Source organism: Balaenoptera ricei, chromosome 17 (assembly GCF_028023285.1).
Source record: "Balaenoptera ricei isolate mBalRic1 chromosome 17, mBalRic1.hap2, whole genome shotgun sequence".
Classification (NCBI taxonomy): domain Eukaryota; kingdom Metazoa; phylum Chordata; class Mammalia; order Artiodactyla; family Balaenopteridae; genus Balaenoptera; species Balaenoptera ricei.
The window spans coordinates 63025454-63045926 of NC_082655.1; the positions used below are offsets into that span (position 1 = coordinate 63025454).

The 20473-nt window shown below is 34.0% G+C and overlaps 1 protein-coding gene across 1 annotated transcript in view; it reads right to left on the minus strand.

Annotated features, from left to right (window-relative positions):
• Positions 1–20473, minus strand: part of HNF4G (hepatocyte nuclear factor 4 gamma) — a 131854-nt gene that overhangs the window by 18418 nt on the left and 92963 nt on the right. The window contains exons 3-4 of the mRNA XM_059901280.1: positions 4546–4731; positions 1332–1503 (exon numbers count right to left, since the gene is read on the minus strand). Coding sequence (XP_059757263.1) covers positions 1332–1503; positions 4546–4681 — 308 coding nt within the window. The 5' untranslated portion in view covers positions 4682–4731. The remainder of the gene's footprint in view (positions 1–1331; positions 1504–4545; positions 4732–20473) is intronic.

Genomic DNA, 20473 nt, shown 5'->3' on the forward strand with positions numbered 1-20473 from the left:
AAATTAAAAAAAAGTTGCTGTTGGATTTAGTTGCTTGGATGGCCATTTTTCATATACATATATATATATTTCACCTTCAACAGAACACATAACTAAAAAATTGTAAAAAATAGTGTTTACATGTTATTTTGTATGTATTTTAGTTATTAATCTTTTAGAAGCACTCAATATTTGATGTAATCATAGAGAAAATGCTTTTGATGAAGGAAATCCACTTGATTACTTTACACCTCTTGAGTTTGGTGGTATATAAAAGCAAGAACACACTCTTTTTTGTTTACCAAGAAGGTTTTAAAGTAGATGATTTACATTTTTATACCTACTTTAAGCTCTCCTAAAAAAATTACTAGAGAACACTAGTTAGATATTTGGGAGTTATATATTAACTTTCTCCACATCCCTAGAAGTCAAATGGCATCATATTGTAAGAGAGTTAACTTCTTCCCAAACATCCAACTTGTTCCTAAAACACCTTAACAATCCTACACGTGACTTTCAGAGACAGAGCAAACACATATTTTTCTGTTAAAGTCAGTCATTTTTTAATAACCCATATTTAACACAGATATAATCTGTATTCAAGAACTGTCATTCTGAACACTCAAAGGGAAATATCTGACCCTAAATCGTGCTATGATGTTGACTTTTTTTTTAAAAAGCCTACTAGAAACATGTGATACATAAGATATAAATACATTTTAGACAAACATTAAATTCAATTACAAAATTGTGGCATGAGAAATACATCTAAAATTTTAGAGCTGAAAATTTCATTTTATTCAGTAACATCAACAAGCTACCAAAATCATCTGCCTTTTTATAATTTTGTTCCAAGACTCAGGACATGATGACGCTAAAAAGATAAGCAATATGCAGAAAAATACACGCATTGTGAAACCATTTAAATACAGATTTACGTATGTCTATTGGTATACAAACATGTGGTGAAACAATAAAGAAACACAAGGAAAAGACAAACACCAAATTTCAGATGGTATTTACCTCTGGGAGAGAGGGCAGGAAGAGAAAGTGATAGGGGAGGTGTCCACTGGAGGCTTCAATTATATTGCTCTAAACTGGGTGGTAAGCATGTGGATTTTTTAATATACATTTTATAAGATGTTATGAAACTAAGATGTTTCATAAAAAAGAACCACCCGTGTGACTGCGTGTGTATACACACCCACACACCCTCACTTTTCATGTCGTTCATAAATTTTGTTGTTAGAGTTACAGAAATTTGAAAGCTCTGAATTTTATTCCTGTACTTCTTGCATGGCATTTTGAAACACCTCTAAAGATCACCTTCTGGGAAGGAGCATTTCAAGTACCTGCAGGAATAAACGTGACTCTTGCGGATGCTGCGTCTGAAGAAGCCCTTGCACCCATCACAGCTGGAGGCGCCATAGTGCTTTCCTGTCGCTCTGTCCCCACATATAGCACATAGACAGTTGACACCATTATCTGTGGTATTCATACTTGTTGTCTCTGGGACAGAACTATCTGTTAAAGAAAGAGAAAGAGGTAGAGTGCAAGTTAGTACAGAGTATTTCTTACATAAATTGGCCTACTAATTATTCATGGGAGTGAAATAGTCTCTTCCTCAGCTTCTTGGAAGCTCCACACCAGTGCTCTCCTTTTATTCACTGGCTGTTTCTGCCAGTCTCCATTCCAAACTCCCCACTCGTATTTTGGAGGATTAAAATTTGGTATACCACAGGGCTCAGTCCCTCAACTATACCCTTTCCCTAGGGAAGCTCATCCAGTCCCATGACATTAAATATCATCTGTATGATGAAAAATCCCCACATTTTATTTCTAGGCCCGATGTCTCCCACGGGTATCAGTCTGAAATGCCCAAATACCTACTGAACAACTTCACTTTGGAGTTTAATAAGAATTGCAAATTAATGTATCAAAAATAGAACTCTGATTTTTCTTTTTTTCTCCTAGAACTTGTTCTTCCTTCAGTCTTCCTTAGTCAGTCAATGGTACCATCTAGTACCTAAGGCCAATAATCTGGGAGTCTTTACTGAATTCTCGCCTTCGTTGCTCATATCCAATCCATGAGTCATATTTAAAATACATATCGAATCCACAACTTTTCAGCCTTTTACCATGGCCACCCTTATCCAATCGAACATAATCTTTTCCCTGGATTATTGCAATAGCTTCCTATCTAATTTCTTGAACACTTCCACCCTGGTTCCCCTACTGTTTATTATCAGAAAGCCCGCAATGTGCTCTTGGCATAAGAAATTCACATCACATTAGCCTTCAGCATCCAACCCTTAGATACAAAATAAAGTCTACACATATTCCCGTGGCCTATAGAGCCCAGAGTGAAGAGGTTCCCTTCCCACCTCTCTGATCCCATTATCTGGCACTACTTTTCATCCTGTTCACTAGTCTCCAGTAATGTGGCTTCTTTTTTTTTTTTCTCCTTGAAGTCTGTTCCCATCTCAGAGCTTTTACACTTGCTATCCCTTCTGCCTGGAAGGAAAGCTCTTCCTCAAGAATTTCTATGAGCTGGCTATCCAGTTTCTGCTCACATCTCACATTTTCTGTGAAACATTCTGTAAACACACATCTAAAAGAGCCATCTCTCATTTGCCTTTCAAGTAGAACCTAGTACCTTGCTTATATTTTAAACTAACCACTTCATTTTCTAAAATTATATTATGCTTCAGTCTGTTCATATATTACCCATCTTTCCCCATAGAATAAAAACTTCATGATGTCAGAGGATTTATCTGTCTTAGTCACCCCTCTGCCTTCCAGCTCTTAGAACTATGCCTTACATAAAGTGAGAACTAATTGTTTTGAAGAAGGACGCTTCAAAAAATCCAGATATTTTTACTTAAATATTTCTTAAATTAGTTAATATTGTTTACTACATCTTTACAAATCTTTATGTACTCAAAAGATATTAAATAATAAGAATATATTATACACTTTAATTGATAATAAATTATATAATAATGTAAATATAATAATTCATTATTATATTTCCAATATAAAAAAGATAAAATCAAAGACTGTTATGTCCCAATTACATTCTGTGACAATATATGTATTCTACTTACTAATACTTCTGAGTTGACAAATATTGTCATATATAACTTCATAAAGTTATAAAAATCTTCAGTGAGAATATGCTTAATGGTAATCATGTGACATTTTAGAATTTAAATGCTAGTAATTTTTCTTTCGATAACATAAACAAAATAGATATTAGAAATATGGCAGAAGTGTTAAAGATTGACTGTGTTCTGGATGATTATATGGAAACAAAAAAAATATTCAACTCTTACTTCCAGTTTGATGTCATACTTGCATATTATTAACAAGAATTTACATATTATTACAAGAAAACAAGTTAGACAACATTTTGGAAATAGCCATATAAGTCAGTGGTTTTAGTAAATATTTATGGTAAATCTGTCCCTACTATTTAGTAATCTATAGCCTTTAAAAAATTCATGAGTCTATTGAGGTAAATACTTTATTAAATACCTTAGTAAAGTCTAAACATAAGGATTAAAAATAGTGACTTCCTAATAGATGCACTGTCAATTGATTTTAACTCCTTTGTCCTAAAATTTCAGAATTCATCTTCTGAAAATGTTTAGAAATCTTCCCACTAATAAATTATTGTTGTTTATTGTAAATATTACAGCTATAGCAGTCATTGAAATTGTACAGCATATTAGAACGTTAAGATATCCTGAGTACAAGATACATTCTCAGTCCTGAGCTAAACACACACACACACACACACACACACACAGAATTTTCCAAAGCATATATAATTAGCAGATTTTAGGAGTTCTAACAATTATAACTGATATCTTGGACAAAATTTTTACATGAAAAAATATGTAAATTCAAAGTCAGTAGTAAACTGTATTCTATAAAGACATGAGCCCTAAACAAGTCATGTCTTATTTAAAGTTAAAATGTTACAGTAGATAAATACCAAGAGCTTTGTGAGGCTAAACATTAGCTTGTCAAGTGCAGTTATAATATAAACCCTTATTTCTTTTCATATTTGTGTCCAATGCAAAAACTTGATAGTAATTTTAAATACAGTTTCTCAGCAGCAGCAATTGAGAACTGGAATAATGAAAGGAGAAGGCGACCAGTAAAACTCTCCAGTGTTCTAAGGACAATTTTCCATATGTCATTTTAAATGTTGCATAGAAAATATACTTTACAGCCAACCTGCCAATATTACTCATTACTGTGATTTACAGTAAATAAAATAACTGCTGAAACTACTTTCTATCTAACTGGCCCATGACAGAATTCCGAGGTTACTTTATTATGCATAGCTAAGCTTTTTCTATCTCAAACATAAGATAGCCATAGCATTATTAATTTAAATTTTGTGATGAAGCACAAAAGTCTCAGATCTGTGGCCTTAAAAAACAAGCCCTGAATTCTCCAGCAATAAAACACACGGAACCACCACCTGGGAAGCTCAGTTTTCCTGCTCTCATTATACTTACTTTTCTTTTTATCTACAAGCAGATGAGAACTCACCATTTGAATTATACAGAATCTGCATAGTTTCAAACTCCAAAGTTGTATAAGTTGGGTCCAAAACTTCACTGTAATTTGCCATCTCCATGTCCAGTATCGGTTCCGATACCCTCATCATTGATTTAGATACACACATACGAGTGGCACCACAGGCCCAGAGTGTGTGATGGCTGTTGGGCTTTCAATCTGTGAGGGATAATCCAAAGTTAACTGTAACTGAGTGACTTATGTGCTGCAGTGGGAGGAGCTGTAAAACTGTAAACTCCTTCAGCAGGCCATATTCTGCTTACTTCTTTTTCTTTTATGGTGTACGAAAGCAATTCATTGTGATAATGTTGGAATGCTTCATGAAATCACCTTATCTGAAGTGCTTAGTGGACTAACTTGATTTCCTAAATGGATTTCCAGTAGACAATAAATGATGTCATTAAGAGGATTAAAAATAGAAAAGAGAATACCTCTGATTTTGAACTGTCATTATAGCATCATTTCTCCCATTTAAGCGGCTGAAATCTCATGCCCCATGTTCTAAAAAAATGAGAATTACCTTACTGTTATAAATTGGGTAAGTCAAGACTCTAAGTTAACACTTAACATAAGCACTTAATAATTTCAAGTTTCCTTACCCATACAATAAAGCTAACTTTCTGTTGAGGAAAAACAAATTTGTAATTTGAAATGACAGGGATTTATGATATATTCCAGTAGAAGCCTGGGCATAGCCCTAATATGGCCTGAAACACATTCTCTTTAGTTATCAATCTATGAGTTGGTGTCCCTTGCATGTTTGTAAATGTTCCAAGGGCAGAAGCAGTACAGTTGCTAGTATCTTGTAGGCATTCGATAAGTAATTGTTAGACAACCACGGTGAGATGCTGGGAAGCTTGCCATAGCATGCAGCCTGAGAGCCCTTAAAAACTGCTTCAGGGAGGCCCCTTGGAAAAGATGTGCAGGAGGCTGAGTACCAGTGTGCAATGAAGACAGGGTAGGAAAGAAAGCTAAACCCTCATTCTCCATAGTGGAGAGTCAATGGATAACACGAAAACTGAAAGTACAAGAAGCAGCATGTCACTTAAAGTCATGGGGTAATAGTGTGGGGGAAAAAAAAAGAAAAAAGAAGAAGGCTAAAAGAAGTGCCTCTGAGAACGATGCCCATTTACCTTTTTTGTTTGTTTTTTGTTTTGTAGAATTCTTGGGAGAAACTTTGTAGAATTATTTGATTCTTAAATCTACGTGCTTCTATAACTTTAATAAAAACAATAAAAAAGGCAAAAATAATAATAAATATATAAATGTTACATGAATAAGGTTTCATTTCTTTTTACTTCTGATGTCAGTTACATTCTAGACATTAAACTGAACATGTGTAGATGAACACATTCCCATCATCAAATTTCTCATACATAACATCTATAAAGTACACTGTATGTGTGACAAGAAGCATTTAGAGTATGGGGAAATTTAGAAGATAATATTCAAAGATTATATTTTATTTCTGAGAATACATTTATTGATTTTATCTTCCAAGAAAGAATTCCAGCCACATGTACATTATAAAGTCAGAATTTCATTTTCCACATTTGTTAACGATTACTGCAAAGTAATATTTCTTATTCAATTTCTTAACACCATAAACTTTGTGACTACTGTATCTTGGAAATTATTATATTTTTCATCAGGGAAGACTGGCCTCTTAAACTCAAAGCCATGTGAAGAAAAGAGCAGAGAGTCATTTTAGCAGCCAGAGTCACTAAATCAAACAGTGAACACTGGAATAGTCCTCTTGCTTTCATATTCTGTAGGATTCTTAATTGTGAGGATAATATTTGGGGGATAAATTTTAGGGACTGATTTTGTTTAGAAGGTTAACTGTAGTAGTTGTTTTTGAAGGGCACAACATGAAAATCCTGTGGTTTTCATTTACATGAAGTGGTTCTCATTTGTGGTGAGGTAGCACAGACCTGTTGTGTTTCCTGTGTGAACACAAAGAGTGCATTGTGCATTGCCCACAGTCTTTCACATGCACGTAGTGACTAAGTGATGCTGAGGCATGTCACCAATGGGAGTGTACCAACAGAAGGAAAAGAAGCAAAGAAAAAGGTAGAGAACTATTCATTTATATGACTGCAAAACACTTAAGAGAAATGTGATAAAAAGAGAAATGTGGATATAGATCAGGAGAACAATGCTGTCATAGTTTTATTGGTCTACCCCATCCTGTGTCCATGGGTGGCATCACCATGGATCAGGGCACTGCACTCAAAAGTGGAAGGAGCTTTCAATTCATCTCAGCACAGATCCTCAAGTAGCCACTAGCAATTAGAGCTGGTTTTCAAGATGAAACACATTTCCCATCCACATTATTGTAAATTATTTTCTTCATTTTATCAAGTAAAAACTTGAGAATTTCCAGAAGATATAGAGGATCAAAATAGCAGGCATATCTCTTCAATGGGAGCAGTCTGTCTTCCTAATGATCTTCAGATGTGGAAACTCCCACAGAATTCAGTCAGCCTCACTCTAGTGAAGGAAAGATTCTCTGTTTGTTTGTTTTTTGTTTTTAATCTTCTAAGACATTACAAAGCAGAGTAGAAGTCCTCTTTTCTTAAATTCTAGAATTGGTAATTTACTGAACTAGTTAAGCAAACAAAATAATTGAAACAAAGAGTCATAAAATTGGTATATCTATACTTAATATGTATAATTGTTACTGTTTTGTTGGATAACCAAGACCTTTTATTTGAGTAAGAATCCAAATAAGTGGATTCTTTCTTTTTAAATTGGGATTGGGATTCTTTCTTTTTAAGTTGAAGTATATATAGAATATATATACATATATTCTTTTTCAGATTCTTTTCCATTATAGGTTATTGTAAGATATTGACCATAATTCCCTGTGCTATACAGTAGAACCTTGTTACTTACCTATGTTGTATAAAGTAGTGTGTACCTGTTAATCCCAAGCTCTTAATTTATTCCTTCCCACCCCACCCTGCTTTCCCCTTTGGTAACCATAAATTTGTTTTCTATGTCTGTGAGTTTGTTTCTGTTTTGTAAATAAGTTCACTTGTATCATTTTTTAAGATTCAATATGTAAGTGATATCATATGATGTTTGTCTTTGTCTGGCTTACTTCACTTAGTATGATAATCTCTAGGTCCATCCATGTTGCTGCAAATGGCGTTATTTCATTCTTTGTTATGGCTGAGTAATATTCCATTGTATATATGTACCACATCTTTTTTATCCATTCATCTGTCGATGGACACTTAGTTTTCTTCCATGTCTTGGCTATTGTAAATAGTGCTGCTATGAACATTAGGGTGCATGTATCTTTTTGAATTAGAGTTTTCTCTGGATATATGCCCACGAGTGGGATTGCTGGATCACATGGTAACTATTTTTAGTTTTTTAAGGGACTTCCATACCGTTCTCCATAGTGGCTGCACCAATTTACATTTGGGATTCTTTATTATTATTATTATTTTTATAAATCCCATACACTACCTTTGATTTCTTGTATTTTTTTAAGTGGAGAAAAAAGTCAAAGGTATCTGTAAAGCAGCCGGAATACAGAAGCCTTCTAGAATTTTATACTTTTTGAAATTTATTTTAATCAACTTGTTTTTATTCACTTCCAAAGTATTTTCCTTGGTTTTTATAGGGAAAATTTTTTCTTTTAACACTCATATTTCATTAGGTTATGCAATATTTAACTAAATTATAGAGTAAAATAACAAGAATAAATGGCATTAACATGCTAGGTAAAAAATACAAGTGACCCTTGATAACTATATAGAGCTGATGAGATAGAGGACACTATGGCACTATTAACAATAGCCAAGGTGGAAACAATACAAATGTCCATTAATGGATGAATGGATTAAAAAAAAAATGTGGTATATAATGGAAAACTATTCAGCTTTAGAAAGGAATGAACATAGTAGTGATACATACTACAACATGGATGAACCTTAAAAACATTATGATAGGGGCTTCCCTGGTGGTGCAGTGGTTGAGAATCTGCCTGCCAATGCAGGGGCCACAGGTTCGAGCCCTGGTCAGGGAAGATCCCACATGCCGCGGAGCAACTAGGCACGTGAGCCACAATTACTGAGCCTGCGCGTCTGGAGCCTGTGCTCCGCAACAAGAGAGGCCGCGATAGTGAGAGGCCCGCGCACCGCGATGAAGAGTGGCCCCCACTTGCCGCAACTAGAGAAAGCCCTCACACAGAAACAAAGACCCAACACAGCCATAAATAATAAAATAAATAAATAAATAAAAAATTAAAAAAACAAAACAAAAAACATTATCTGTCTCGCGTGTGTATCTCCTCCCCTTCCTCCCCTCCTTTCCCTCTTCCCCCCTCCCCCCCCTCACATCCACCCCCTCCTCCTTTCATCCCCCTTCCTTCTCTCTTTTTCTCCCCTATTCCTCCCCCCCCTTCCTCTTCCCCCCCCTACCCCCCTCTTTTCCTTCCTTACCTACTCTTCCCCCCCTCTCCCATCCTTTCACTCCTCCCTCCCCCCCCTCTTCCCTCTTTCTTCCCCCTCTCCCCTCTCTCCCCCCCTTGGCAGCACTTATGTTAGATGTTCTTAGCACAATAAAATCAAAAGATTTATGATGAAGAACTGAACTACAGTATGGGAAAATGATCAACCTTATTAGTAATCAGAGAAATGTAAAACAAAACAATGTTGTTAAAAAAAAAAAAGATGCCTTCTACTTAAGGAAAGTAGCCTACCCTGGAAACTAATTCTTATCTTCTACAAAGGAAGTTGAGAACCGGAGTCAATGCAGGGAGCTGGCTAAGTAGAGATTAGATTTTTCTCTTGAATTTATTTTAACATGAGATAACTTGTTTTTTAAAATTAACTTGTATTCCTCCATACGACAAATCCCTCCTCTCTACTTTTAACATTAATTAGGCTTCATTCAGAATATTTTTATTTGCTTAAAGAGGAGTAAGGAAGGACAATGAGGAGGATGAGAAAGAAAGGAAATAAAGACATAACAGAAAAAGGAAATGTCACAGAGAAATAATTTTAGTCATGGTTACTTTGGATTTTTAATAATGCATCATAATCAAGCAAGTATCACACTCTTTAGTGTTTTGTGTTTTCCCTTTCAATAGTGATTGTGACATTTTCAAAAGTTAGTAACTTTGATTTTTGGAAACATGTCACTTGGCACAACTGAACAAAAGAAAATTATACCATTTAATTGTACAGTATAAAATGTAGATGTGTAAAACAGTTATGGTATTTGTTTATATATTTTCATATTAAAATTCAGTTATTTCCAGTAAAGGGACAGATGAAGAGTCCAGGGAGCTTTTCATAATTGCTTCATCAGGTACTTCTTATGTATAAATTCATTAAGGCTACATTTGATTAAAAGCTTAAGTAGTGGGCTTCCCTGGTGGCGCAGTGGTTGCGAATCTGCCTGCCAATGCAGAGAACACGGGTTCGAGCCCTGGTCTGGGAAGATCCCACATGCCGCGGAGCAACTGGGCCCGTGAGCCACAACTACTGAGCCTGCGCATCTGGAGCCTGTGCTCCGCAACAAGAGAGGCCGCGATAGTGAGAGGCCCGCGCACCGCGATGAAGAGTGGCCCCCGCTTGCTGCAACTGGAGAAAGCCCTTGCACAGAAACGAAGACCCAACACAGCCATAATTAATTAATTAATTAATTAATTAATTAAAAAAAAAAAAGCTTAAGCAGTTATAAGAAAAAAATGTATTAATTTTATGCCTAGGTGATATAGAAATGATTGTCCTTAAATAAATGGGACTTATGTTATTAAACCCTATATTTAACATAATAAACTTATGAGTAATTTTAAATTTACTTCTTAATGTTTAATTGGGAGAATCATCAAATATTCATGCTAATTCCTAACACAGCAATTTGTAATAATTAACATACATTTTCTAAAATAGAGATATATAAACAATCTACATTCAAAAATATAAATATACATCGTAAACTATGATCTACTGAAAGCTCTTTAAACAGAGGTCACTTTGCAGTATCTGTTCTGTATGCTGAACAAAATGTTATTGTTTTTTAGTGTGATCTCATGGTTTGTAGGCTAAGATATACCTTCTTACTCCTAGTCACGTCATCTACCTCAGAAAGAAAGACAACATTATTTGTAGATAAAAGGTCAGTTTTAAATAGCACAACTAATGTTCTTGAAAAATGTTAAAGCAATGGTTCCTTAAACTGGCATGTGAAATATATTTAAATTTCTTTAGAGCAACATAACAAGAGATGAAAACAACATAGGATTTAAAGAAGACAACAACTCAGTTCACTATTGACTGACTATTCAAGATAATAGCAGAAACATTGCTATCTTATCTGTAAGACTTAAACCTGTTAAATAGTTCTATACTTTAATTAAATCATTCTTTCAGAGCATGATTTAAAACAGAAAACAGGCTAGTAAAAATCAATGGTATTTTCATAAAAGAATTTTCATGAAAATAATTTGGAATATTAACATTAAAACATTTTAAAGTTTTAGCTAATAAAATTTGTTCTGTAAATGTATTCCTTTGAGATTACTTTTCATTACCAAAAGTACCAAAAGTACTATACTAATCCCAAAAGTAGTTTCTTTTGTTTCCATGTTCCACTTTTTCAAGTATGAAGATAACACAAATGTGATCACTAAAAGTTTGATGAAGACGAATAGCAATCCAAATCAGCCCAGTATATGTATGTTTTTTCTTAACATTTTTATTGGAGTATAATTGCTTTACAATGGTGTGTTAGTTTCTGCTTTATAACAAAGTAAATCAGTTATACATATACATATATCCCCCTATCTCTTCCCTCTTGCGTCTCCCTCCCTCCCACCCTTCCTATCCCACCCTTCTAGCTGGTCACAAAGCACCGAGCTGATCTCCCTGTGCTATGAGGCTGCTTCCCACTAGCTATCTATTTTACGTTTGGTAGTGTATATATGTCCATGCCACTCTCTCACTTTGTCCCAGTTTACCCTTCCCCCTCCCCATGTCCTCAAGTCCATTCTCTAGTAGGTCTGTGTCTTTATTCCCGTCTTGCCCCTAGGTTCTTCATGACCTTTTTTTTTTTTTTTTGATTCCATATATATGTGTTAGCATACGGTATTTGCTTTTCTCTTTCTGACTTAATTCACTCTGTATGACAGACTCTAGGTCCATCTACCTCACTACAAATAACACAGTTTCGTTTCCTTTTATGGCTGAGTAATATTCCATTGTATATATGTGCCACATCCTTATCCATTCATCAGTTGATGGACACTTAGGTTGCTTCCATGTCCTGGCTATTGTAAATAGAGCTTCAATGAACATGGTGGTACATGACTCTTTTTGAATTATGGTTTTCTCAGGATATATGCTCAGTAGTGGGGTTGCTGGGTCGTATGGTAGTTCTATTTTTAGTTTTTTAAGGAACCTCCATACTGTTCTCCATAGTGGCTGTATCAATTTACATTCCCACCAACAGTGTATGAGGGTTCCCTTTTCTCCACATCCTCGCCAGCATTTATTGTTTGTAGATTTTTTGATGATGGCCATTCTGACTGGTGTGAGATGATATATCATTGTAGTTTTGATTTGCATTTCTCTAATGATTAATGATGTTGAGCATTCTTTCATGTGTTTGTTGGCAATCTCTATATCTTCTTTAGAGAAATGTCTATTTAGGTCTTCTGCCCATTTTTGGATTGGGTTGTTTGTTTTTTTGATATTGAGCTGCTTATAAATTTTGGAGATTAATCCTTTGTCAGTTGCTTCATTTGCAAATATTTTCTCTCATTCTGAGGGTGGTCTTTACATCTTGTTTATGGTTTCCTTTGCTGTGCAAAAGCTTTGAAGTTTCATTAGGTCCCATTTGTTTATTTTTGTTTTTATTTCCATTTCTCTAGGAGATGGGTCAAAAAGGATCTTGCTGTGATTTATGTCATAGAGTGTTCTGCCTGTGTTTTCCTCTAAGAGTTTGATGGTGTCTGGCCTTACATTTAGGTCTTTAATCCATTTTGAGTTTATTTTTGTGTATGGTGCTAGGGAGTGTTCTAATTTCATTCTTTTACTTGTAGCTGTCCAGTTTCCCCAGCACCACTTATTGAAGAGGCTGTCTTTTCTCCACTGTATATTCTTGCCTCCTTTATCAAAGATAAGGTGACCATAAGTGCATGGGTTTATCTCTGCAACCCAGTATATTTTTCGGTGTAAACTGGAAACCAATAAGAGGAGAACTCCACCCAATAAAATGGATTATTAATTCAAAGCAAAGCCACCTTTCATTTCTCAAAAAATAAAGAGTCTATTAAAAAAATCATTATTTTCCTTGCTGCCACTGTCTTAATCATCAGCCCTTTTTCGAAATAGAAATCTTGTCTCTTATCCTTTCTACTTTCGATGAGGGAAAACAAACATATTTAAAAATTAAAACAAATCAAAATAGGCATTTTAATCTTCAAAGTAAGTTCCTATCACTGACATGCAAAGAAAGAAGTCTGAAATTGGATCTAATGATGGGATTCTATTTTCAAAGTGCTTCATAGATTCTTTCTTAAAGCACAGATTATATATCATTTTTAGATAAACAAAAACAATTTTTCCTTGTCTTTTTTTCCTTCTTCAATCTAGCTGATGATCATGCAATGACCAGCAAAACCACAAAACTCATTAGGTTATTTAAACTAAAGTCATTACCAACATTAAAAAATATATAGTATTATTTTTATTGAAATATATTCATTTTAGAACTGGTGGAAAAAAATTAAAATTAAACTGCATGTTCATAAATTTTACTTACAAAGTTTTCTAATTCCTTTGAAATAATTATAATTATTCCATAGCTTATTGCTCAGTTCATATTGTTTTTCAATTCATGACTATACCCCAAGGAAACAATTTTAAATCCTTATTTTAGATCCACCTTTTATCTGATCAATGCAAACAACTCACATAACTAATAAAAAATGCCTAATAAATAAATTGGACAGAGATACACAGTATCTTGTGAAATACCTGAATTAGTTTAGAAATGTTACTATTTTTTATAATATTTATGGTTTATTTCAGCTATTTATTTCTTTCTATATGCTCATTAAAACATCAGATTGTTATTTAAATCTAGTTATACAATAAATGTAAAACCCCGAAATAAAGAAGAGTGAAAATGGTATCATAATTAAATCAGTTACTGTTAAGATAGACAAAAGGAGGACTGCCAGCTGAGACCTAAATGTAACCAAGAAAACACTCTGAGTAAAAGCTTAGAGGTGATATGAGAAATCTTCATATATTAAACCTACCTTCAAGGTCAGTTGCCTCGTGATTCAAAACAGACTCTCCTTTCCAGAAGATAAGGAGCTGATTAGTACTAAATTATTAACTGGAATATAGATTATACTGGTAAGGAAAATTAAAAAAGTCTGGATATAAGCAACATGTTAGGATTCGACAGTCACTGTTTCTGCATTTGCTTTTTACAATCAGTATTATCATTGTTGCCACTGCAAACTCAGCAAAGTTAGTCAGAATATTTAAGATTGTTGTGGCACTCTGATACCAAAGATGCTGCATTATGCAAAATGAAGGGAAGAAAGTTATCAGTTTGAGCCAGTACCTATCTCAAATATGTTCTAAAGAGGTATAATGTTTAATAAAAATAGCAGCAGTTCTACTATGCTGAGTGCACTGACTTGAACATTTTGAATAAATGTATTATAATGACCATAAACTTTTGCATCTGGGAGCCCAATGCATACATACATACACATATATATACATACACATATACATACATAAGAGTTACTGTTTCTTCATTTTAAAAATGTGGTAATAGATTATACACACAGTCATGTCATCAAGGACAGCTCAACATTCCTCCTTTAAGGCTTTCTTTCGTACACAGGGAGAACAACATAATTGTTGTTCTCCCTGTGTATGTAATAATGTGATAACTGATTTATTTTATTATTATTTTATTTATTTGGCTGCGTTGGGTCTTCATTGCTGCGCGCAGGCTTTCTCTAGCTGCGGCGAGCGGGGGCTACTCTTCCTTGCGGTGCACTGGCTTCTCATTGTGGTGGCTTCTCTTGTTGCGGAGCACGGGCTCTAGGTGCACGGGCTTTAGTAGTTGCAGCACGTGGCTCAGTTGTTGCGGCACGCAGGTCCTAGAGCGCAGGCTCAGTAGTTGTGGTGCACGGGCTTAGTTGCTCTGCAGCACGTGGGATCTTCCCAGACCAGGGCTCGAACCCGTGTCCCCTGCATTGGCAGGTGGATTCTTAACCACTGTGCCACCAGGGAAGTCTCTGTGATAATTGATTTAGATAAAACTAATTAAGATTTGCATCTCCATTTAATATAGTTAGGTATTTGGTTAACTCAACTGAAATGTTAAATATTTCACCACCATTTATGTAAATTTCTTTTTGAAAAACGCAATATTGGTTGGTTTTTTGAAAATACCATAATGAAGTATATCTTTTGGATTAAAAATATAGATGATCAAAATGACATTAATAGCAAACAAATATTAATTTAATTTGAGCCAAATGTCACAGGTAAGGTCATGGCTTTTGCCAATGTGCTAAGTTTCAAAATTAAAGTATCTGAAGCTATCACCACTCTCAAGTAAGCAATTTGGAATTGCTTAATGTGCAACATACATTAGGCCAGTGATTCACAAATTCTGCTGCACATTAGAATCATCTGGGGAACTTTTAAAGATCCCAAGGCCCAAGTTGCATCAGATACCAATTACATTAGAATGTCTGTGGTGGCAGTCAGGTATCAGTGTTTTTAAAAATCTTTAGGAGATTCCAAAGTGCTGAAAATCGGGAAACCATTGCTTTAAGCTGTTAAGTTCTAGGAAGGCAAAGATTTTATATTTTCTATTTATTATTATGTCTTTAGGGCCTAGAATAGTGTCTTCCACATGGTAAACACTCCACAGATACTTATTGAATGTGTGAATAAAATATATATGCAAATAATTAACTTTGACAGAGTATAGCATTAATATTGAGCACAGAAGTACATTTTGTATGTCAAGTACTTTTCCAGTGACTGAGTATTTCTACATGAACAAACAGAGAAATTTCCTGCCCTCATGAAACTTACAATAAAATAATAATAATCATTTATATCTCTATAAAGAGGTGGATAATTGAACCATTGTGTTTCCATTGGATTCACAAAGCTGAATTGAGAAATTCAATGTCTTATACATTTAGACCTTGAAACAGCAAACTTACTGGTCTGTAGGTAGAGAGAAAGAGGTGTAAACCCTCCTTACTCTCTGATTCCTCAATGCCTGCTTTAAATCACATTGTTCTTTATTTTTAGGTATTTTGGTAGGAAGTTGCTGCAAACACTGTGTTAACAAATATGGAACTTTTGCTCCTAGGGGAAATACAGGGTTACATTCCTGTGAGCTTCTGGTCACAACATTTTCATCAACAGATCAATTCATAAACTTGTTTTATGTGGGTTTCTGTTTAAAGACCCCTTATTTAATATCTATATTGTTGATTCATTACCATTGAACTCATTGTCAACAACATTATAACTCATGCCTGAATGAAGCTTATCTAACACATGTAGTTTCTCTGTAAGGCACATCATAGCCTTCAGCAATTAGGAACACTAGACAGTACTACCTTTGGGGTCATTTTAAACAGAAAAATCACCAACAAAAAGCACAAAAATGAGGGAAACATGGCACTAAATATATTGTGAAAAGAACACTTGTTCACAGAACAGAGCTGAAACAAAAAGACAGTGTTGTCTTATTTGACCTCAACTGGGAACGCCATCATCTAGCAACTCAAACTTTTCATTACTCGCCACTGCAAAAGTGTTTCAAGTATTGATTTTGGGGTTAGAAATAAATTTTAGCAAGTAGTCAAATTCACAAACATGGAATCTGCAAATAATGAGGATCCACTGTATATACATATATGCATTATTACTGAGGTTTTCGATATGCAACAAACAGAAAGTTATTCATTGGCTGTATAACGTTAATTTTATTTTGAGGCAAAATAAAAACTTTTGGAGAATTACAAAGTCCTTTGTAGTCTATTTTTTAAATTCCTGTGTCAACCTGTTAAGGCGCTACCAACCTTTAAAAAAGTTATGTGAATATATTTTTGTGCCTAATATTTGTTTTAAATGTATAGAAAAACATTGATATATATTAATAAGTCCATTCCTTTTAAGTCTGTCCATTTTTGTTGACCTAGCCTCTAAATGTTTACTTTATTTTTTGTTACAGGAAACTAAACAATAACTTTTCAGTTCCAGGGCCCTAAAAGTAAAAACTCTATTTCCAAATCTTTTATTAAAAAACAAAACAAAACCAAAAAACCCTTCAGCCGGTAATTTCACTGTGATTTTAGGTTATGATAGTAAATGAAATGCTTGTTCAGCCAAGCACTGTCACATTCACATTAATTAGGGCAATTTAATTTTTCAGTGATAAATATGCATTATAACAGATAGCATGTTTTTCTAACTGTTCTCCTTTCAGTTATAGAAAAAAGAAAAGAAAAGAAAAGGAAAAAAAAAGAAAAGGAAAAAAAAAGAAAAGAAAAGAATGACAACTTAGGTCGGAAACATGAACCTCTGGAAAAGTTTAGGTAAGCCATGAATATGCAGAATTTAAATAAATTCAATATGTATTTGTATCAAAATGAAAAAATATTATGTTTTACCTAAGTGTTAAGAGCTTATCAGAATAATTTTATACTATTACTACTATTTATAAAATGAAATGAGTAAAAATTAATACCAAGTAGAAAAAAAACAGTATGGTAAAAATGTATGGTAGCCAATCTATTTTTCATGGAAATGAAGCTTATACAAGTTTGAGGCCTCTTGAAGAGGAACAAATTACTAGAAACACATTGCCCTAACCAGGACCTTAGAAGAGGCTCAGACAACTGATGGGTCTTGAAATTTGTTTCATTAGCTTCACTTGAAATCTACCTCTGACTTACCAAATACAGTAACTGGTTTTATTTAAAATTATATAATCCTGATTTCATCTTTACCTGTGTGGCACCCCCCTTTTTCCCTCTTCCTCATCCTTCTCATAGATGTTCATTCTTTAGCTTGCTGCTATTTTCTTTTCCTTTGGAATCTCATGCATTTAAAATTACTATCACTATTTAGAAATATGAATCCAAATTTTTATTGCAATGATTACTCCATTGCAAAATATAATTTTATATCCCCAATTTTTGATTAATCCTTTTCTCTCTGGAATGCATTTTTGTCACATACAGTAAAACTTTGCTGCAATAATGTAAGTAGGGACCAAAAATATACAGAATTATTTGTTTCTGATTAGTTATAATCAAACTAAGTGTTAATGAAATGTCTTGGTAATCTTTTTTACTAAATTTCATACTCTCTTCTTTATTATGGACTTTAGAAAGATTTTTAAAAACTCATTAAATCTCTTCACCCTAAAATATTTGCAATAGTTCACTAGTTACATCCACATGCTTACATTCTACTGTATACCAGCTTCCTGGTACATTCAACATACCCAAACTGAGAAGACTCACATAGATACTCTCCACTTCTTCATTTATTGTTCATTGTTATAGTCCAAAATATTGGAACGATTAGTTTATTATACATCTAGCAGGGAGGTTAATGTGTTTAGATGAATGAGGAAAGAAGAAAATGAAATAAAGGATTAAAATTTTTTCTACATAAAGACCTCATTGCAGCAATGGGGGCTACTTAGAGAGCTTATGTGATAATGATAGAGATATAATGTTCAAATGCCTTGATTCTAGAAGTTGAATTAGCATCTAGGAAAAGCATGAAGGAGAAGAAATTCATTATCCTGGGGCTTCAAGGACTATACCTTTGTGTTATCTACAGAGAGCTGAGATTCAAAACAAGCCTTTCTGGTTCCAAAGGCTTTGCTTCTTCTCTTGTGCCCTCTATTTGGGGGTATGCTTCAATTCACTTTGTCAAGATACTGAAAGACAAGTAACCAAATTCTAGTGAAAGTATTTCCATTACATAGGCATGACATAATTCCAGCTTTATATTAACTTGTATGAAATATCACTTCACCAAAATTTAAGTGGCATATTAAGAAAATCATCAGGCTATAGCAGTGGTTCTCAGTGAAGGGTAATTTCCCCTCAGGGTGGAAATTTGCAAATGTCTGGAGACCTTTTCGGTTGTGACAACTTAGAGACAGCAGTGATGCTGATATACAGTGAGTACAGGCCAGGATTGCTGCCAACATCTTACAATAACAGAGTGATTGCTCACAGCAAAGAATTATCTATGTCAAATGTTAATAATGCTTAGGTTGAGAAAACCTGACCTATGTATGGTAGACCTAGGTCATGTGTCCTCATTTAAAATTCAACATATTTTAAATGAGAATCAATTGTGAAAATATGTTCATGCTTTTTCAAAATTGTAAGGCTCAACTGTGATAACATGCTTCAGCCTTTTGGATGTTATAAAGAAATGTTTAATCTCTATTTATTTACTTAAACCTTTACTTATTGAAATGTTATTATAAAATAAATGTTCTTGGGCTTCCCCGGTGGCGCAGTGGTTGAGAATCTGCCTGCCAATGCAGGGGACACGGGTTTGAGCCCTGGTCTGGGAAGATCCCACATGCCGCAGAGCAGCTGGGCCCGTGAGCCACAACTGCTGAGCCTGCGCGTCTGGAGCTTGTGCTCCGCAACAGGAGAGGCCGCGATGGTGAGAGGCCTGCGCACCGTGATGAAAAAGTGGCCCCCGCTTGCCACAACTGGAGAAAGCCCTCACACAGAAACGAAGACCCAACACAGCCAAAAATAAATAAATACATACATAAATTTAAAAAAATATAAATAAATAAATGTTCTTACAAATATATTGTGATATAATCTAAGCTACATAGACACAAGCTCTTATATACTTCATCATAACCCCAGTATCTCCACAGTCAAGTAGTATTATGCACATTAAAAAAAGTTTGTTTAATTAATGAACTAATATACTAGCATAACAATTGCAATTCCTGGGCAGAATCTTCTACCCAGGTTTAAAATGAAATGAGTAAAAATGAATACCAAGTAGAAAAAAACTATATGGTAAAACTGTATGGTAATCAATTTATTTTTCATGGAAATGAAGCTTATAAAATATAGCATTTTTTAAAAAAAGAGTTCATTTTAATAACTCCAAAGTTAATTTTAATAACTATAAAACTTAAGAAATATTTGTTATTTCAACAGCTTTAAAATTTGATCTGATCATTACCAAATATTTATTCTTTTGGACTTGAGTATGCTTTACTGTTAGTTCTTATGCTATTTTCCATTGAAAGTTATCCATATATAAAATATTTTATTTATATTACATCCTGCTTGAGATAATACTTTAACAGTTAGATAACAGTAAATGTAAATGAAGAAAACTCAGCATTCTTTACATTTAACATTCCATATGTTAGTACTTCACTCCGGTTCCAAATTATTTATACAACAATTTACCTAAGATACTATCAAAATATTTTTTAAATTACAATCTGTTTATTAAAAAATTACAATCTGTTTATTACAATCTTTTTAATAACAAATAACTTTATGTTATTTGTAAAAGTCAGCTACTTTTATAGGAAAATAAATTCTGTTAGGCAGAAAAATAAACAAGAAAAGCTATTTGGCAGACAAAATAAGCAAAAAGACACAGTAGAAGAGGAAAAAGGAACACAAATTTAAAGCACTAGGTGAAAGTAAAGTCATCATTTAAAAATTTACTAAGACTTAAAAACTTCTGCTATTATATTTGTGTGAATTCCATTAGAGGAATAGATAGTCCTGAAATCATAATGGTGGAAGAAGGAGTTTCTTACAAATTTGACTATGACTATTTCTTATATAACTAGTACT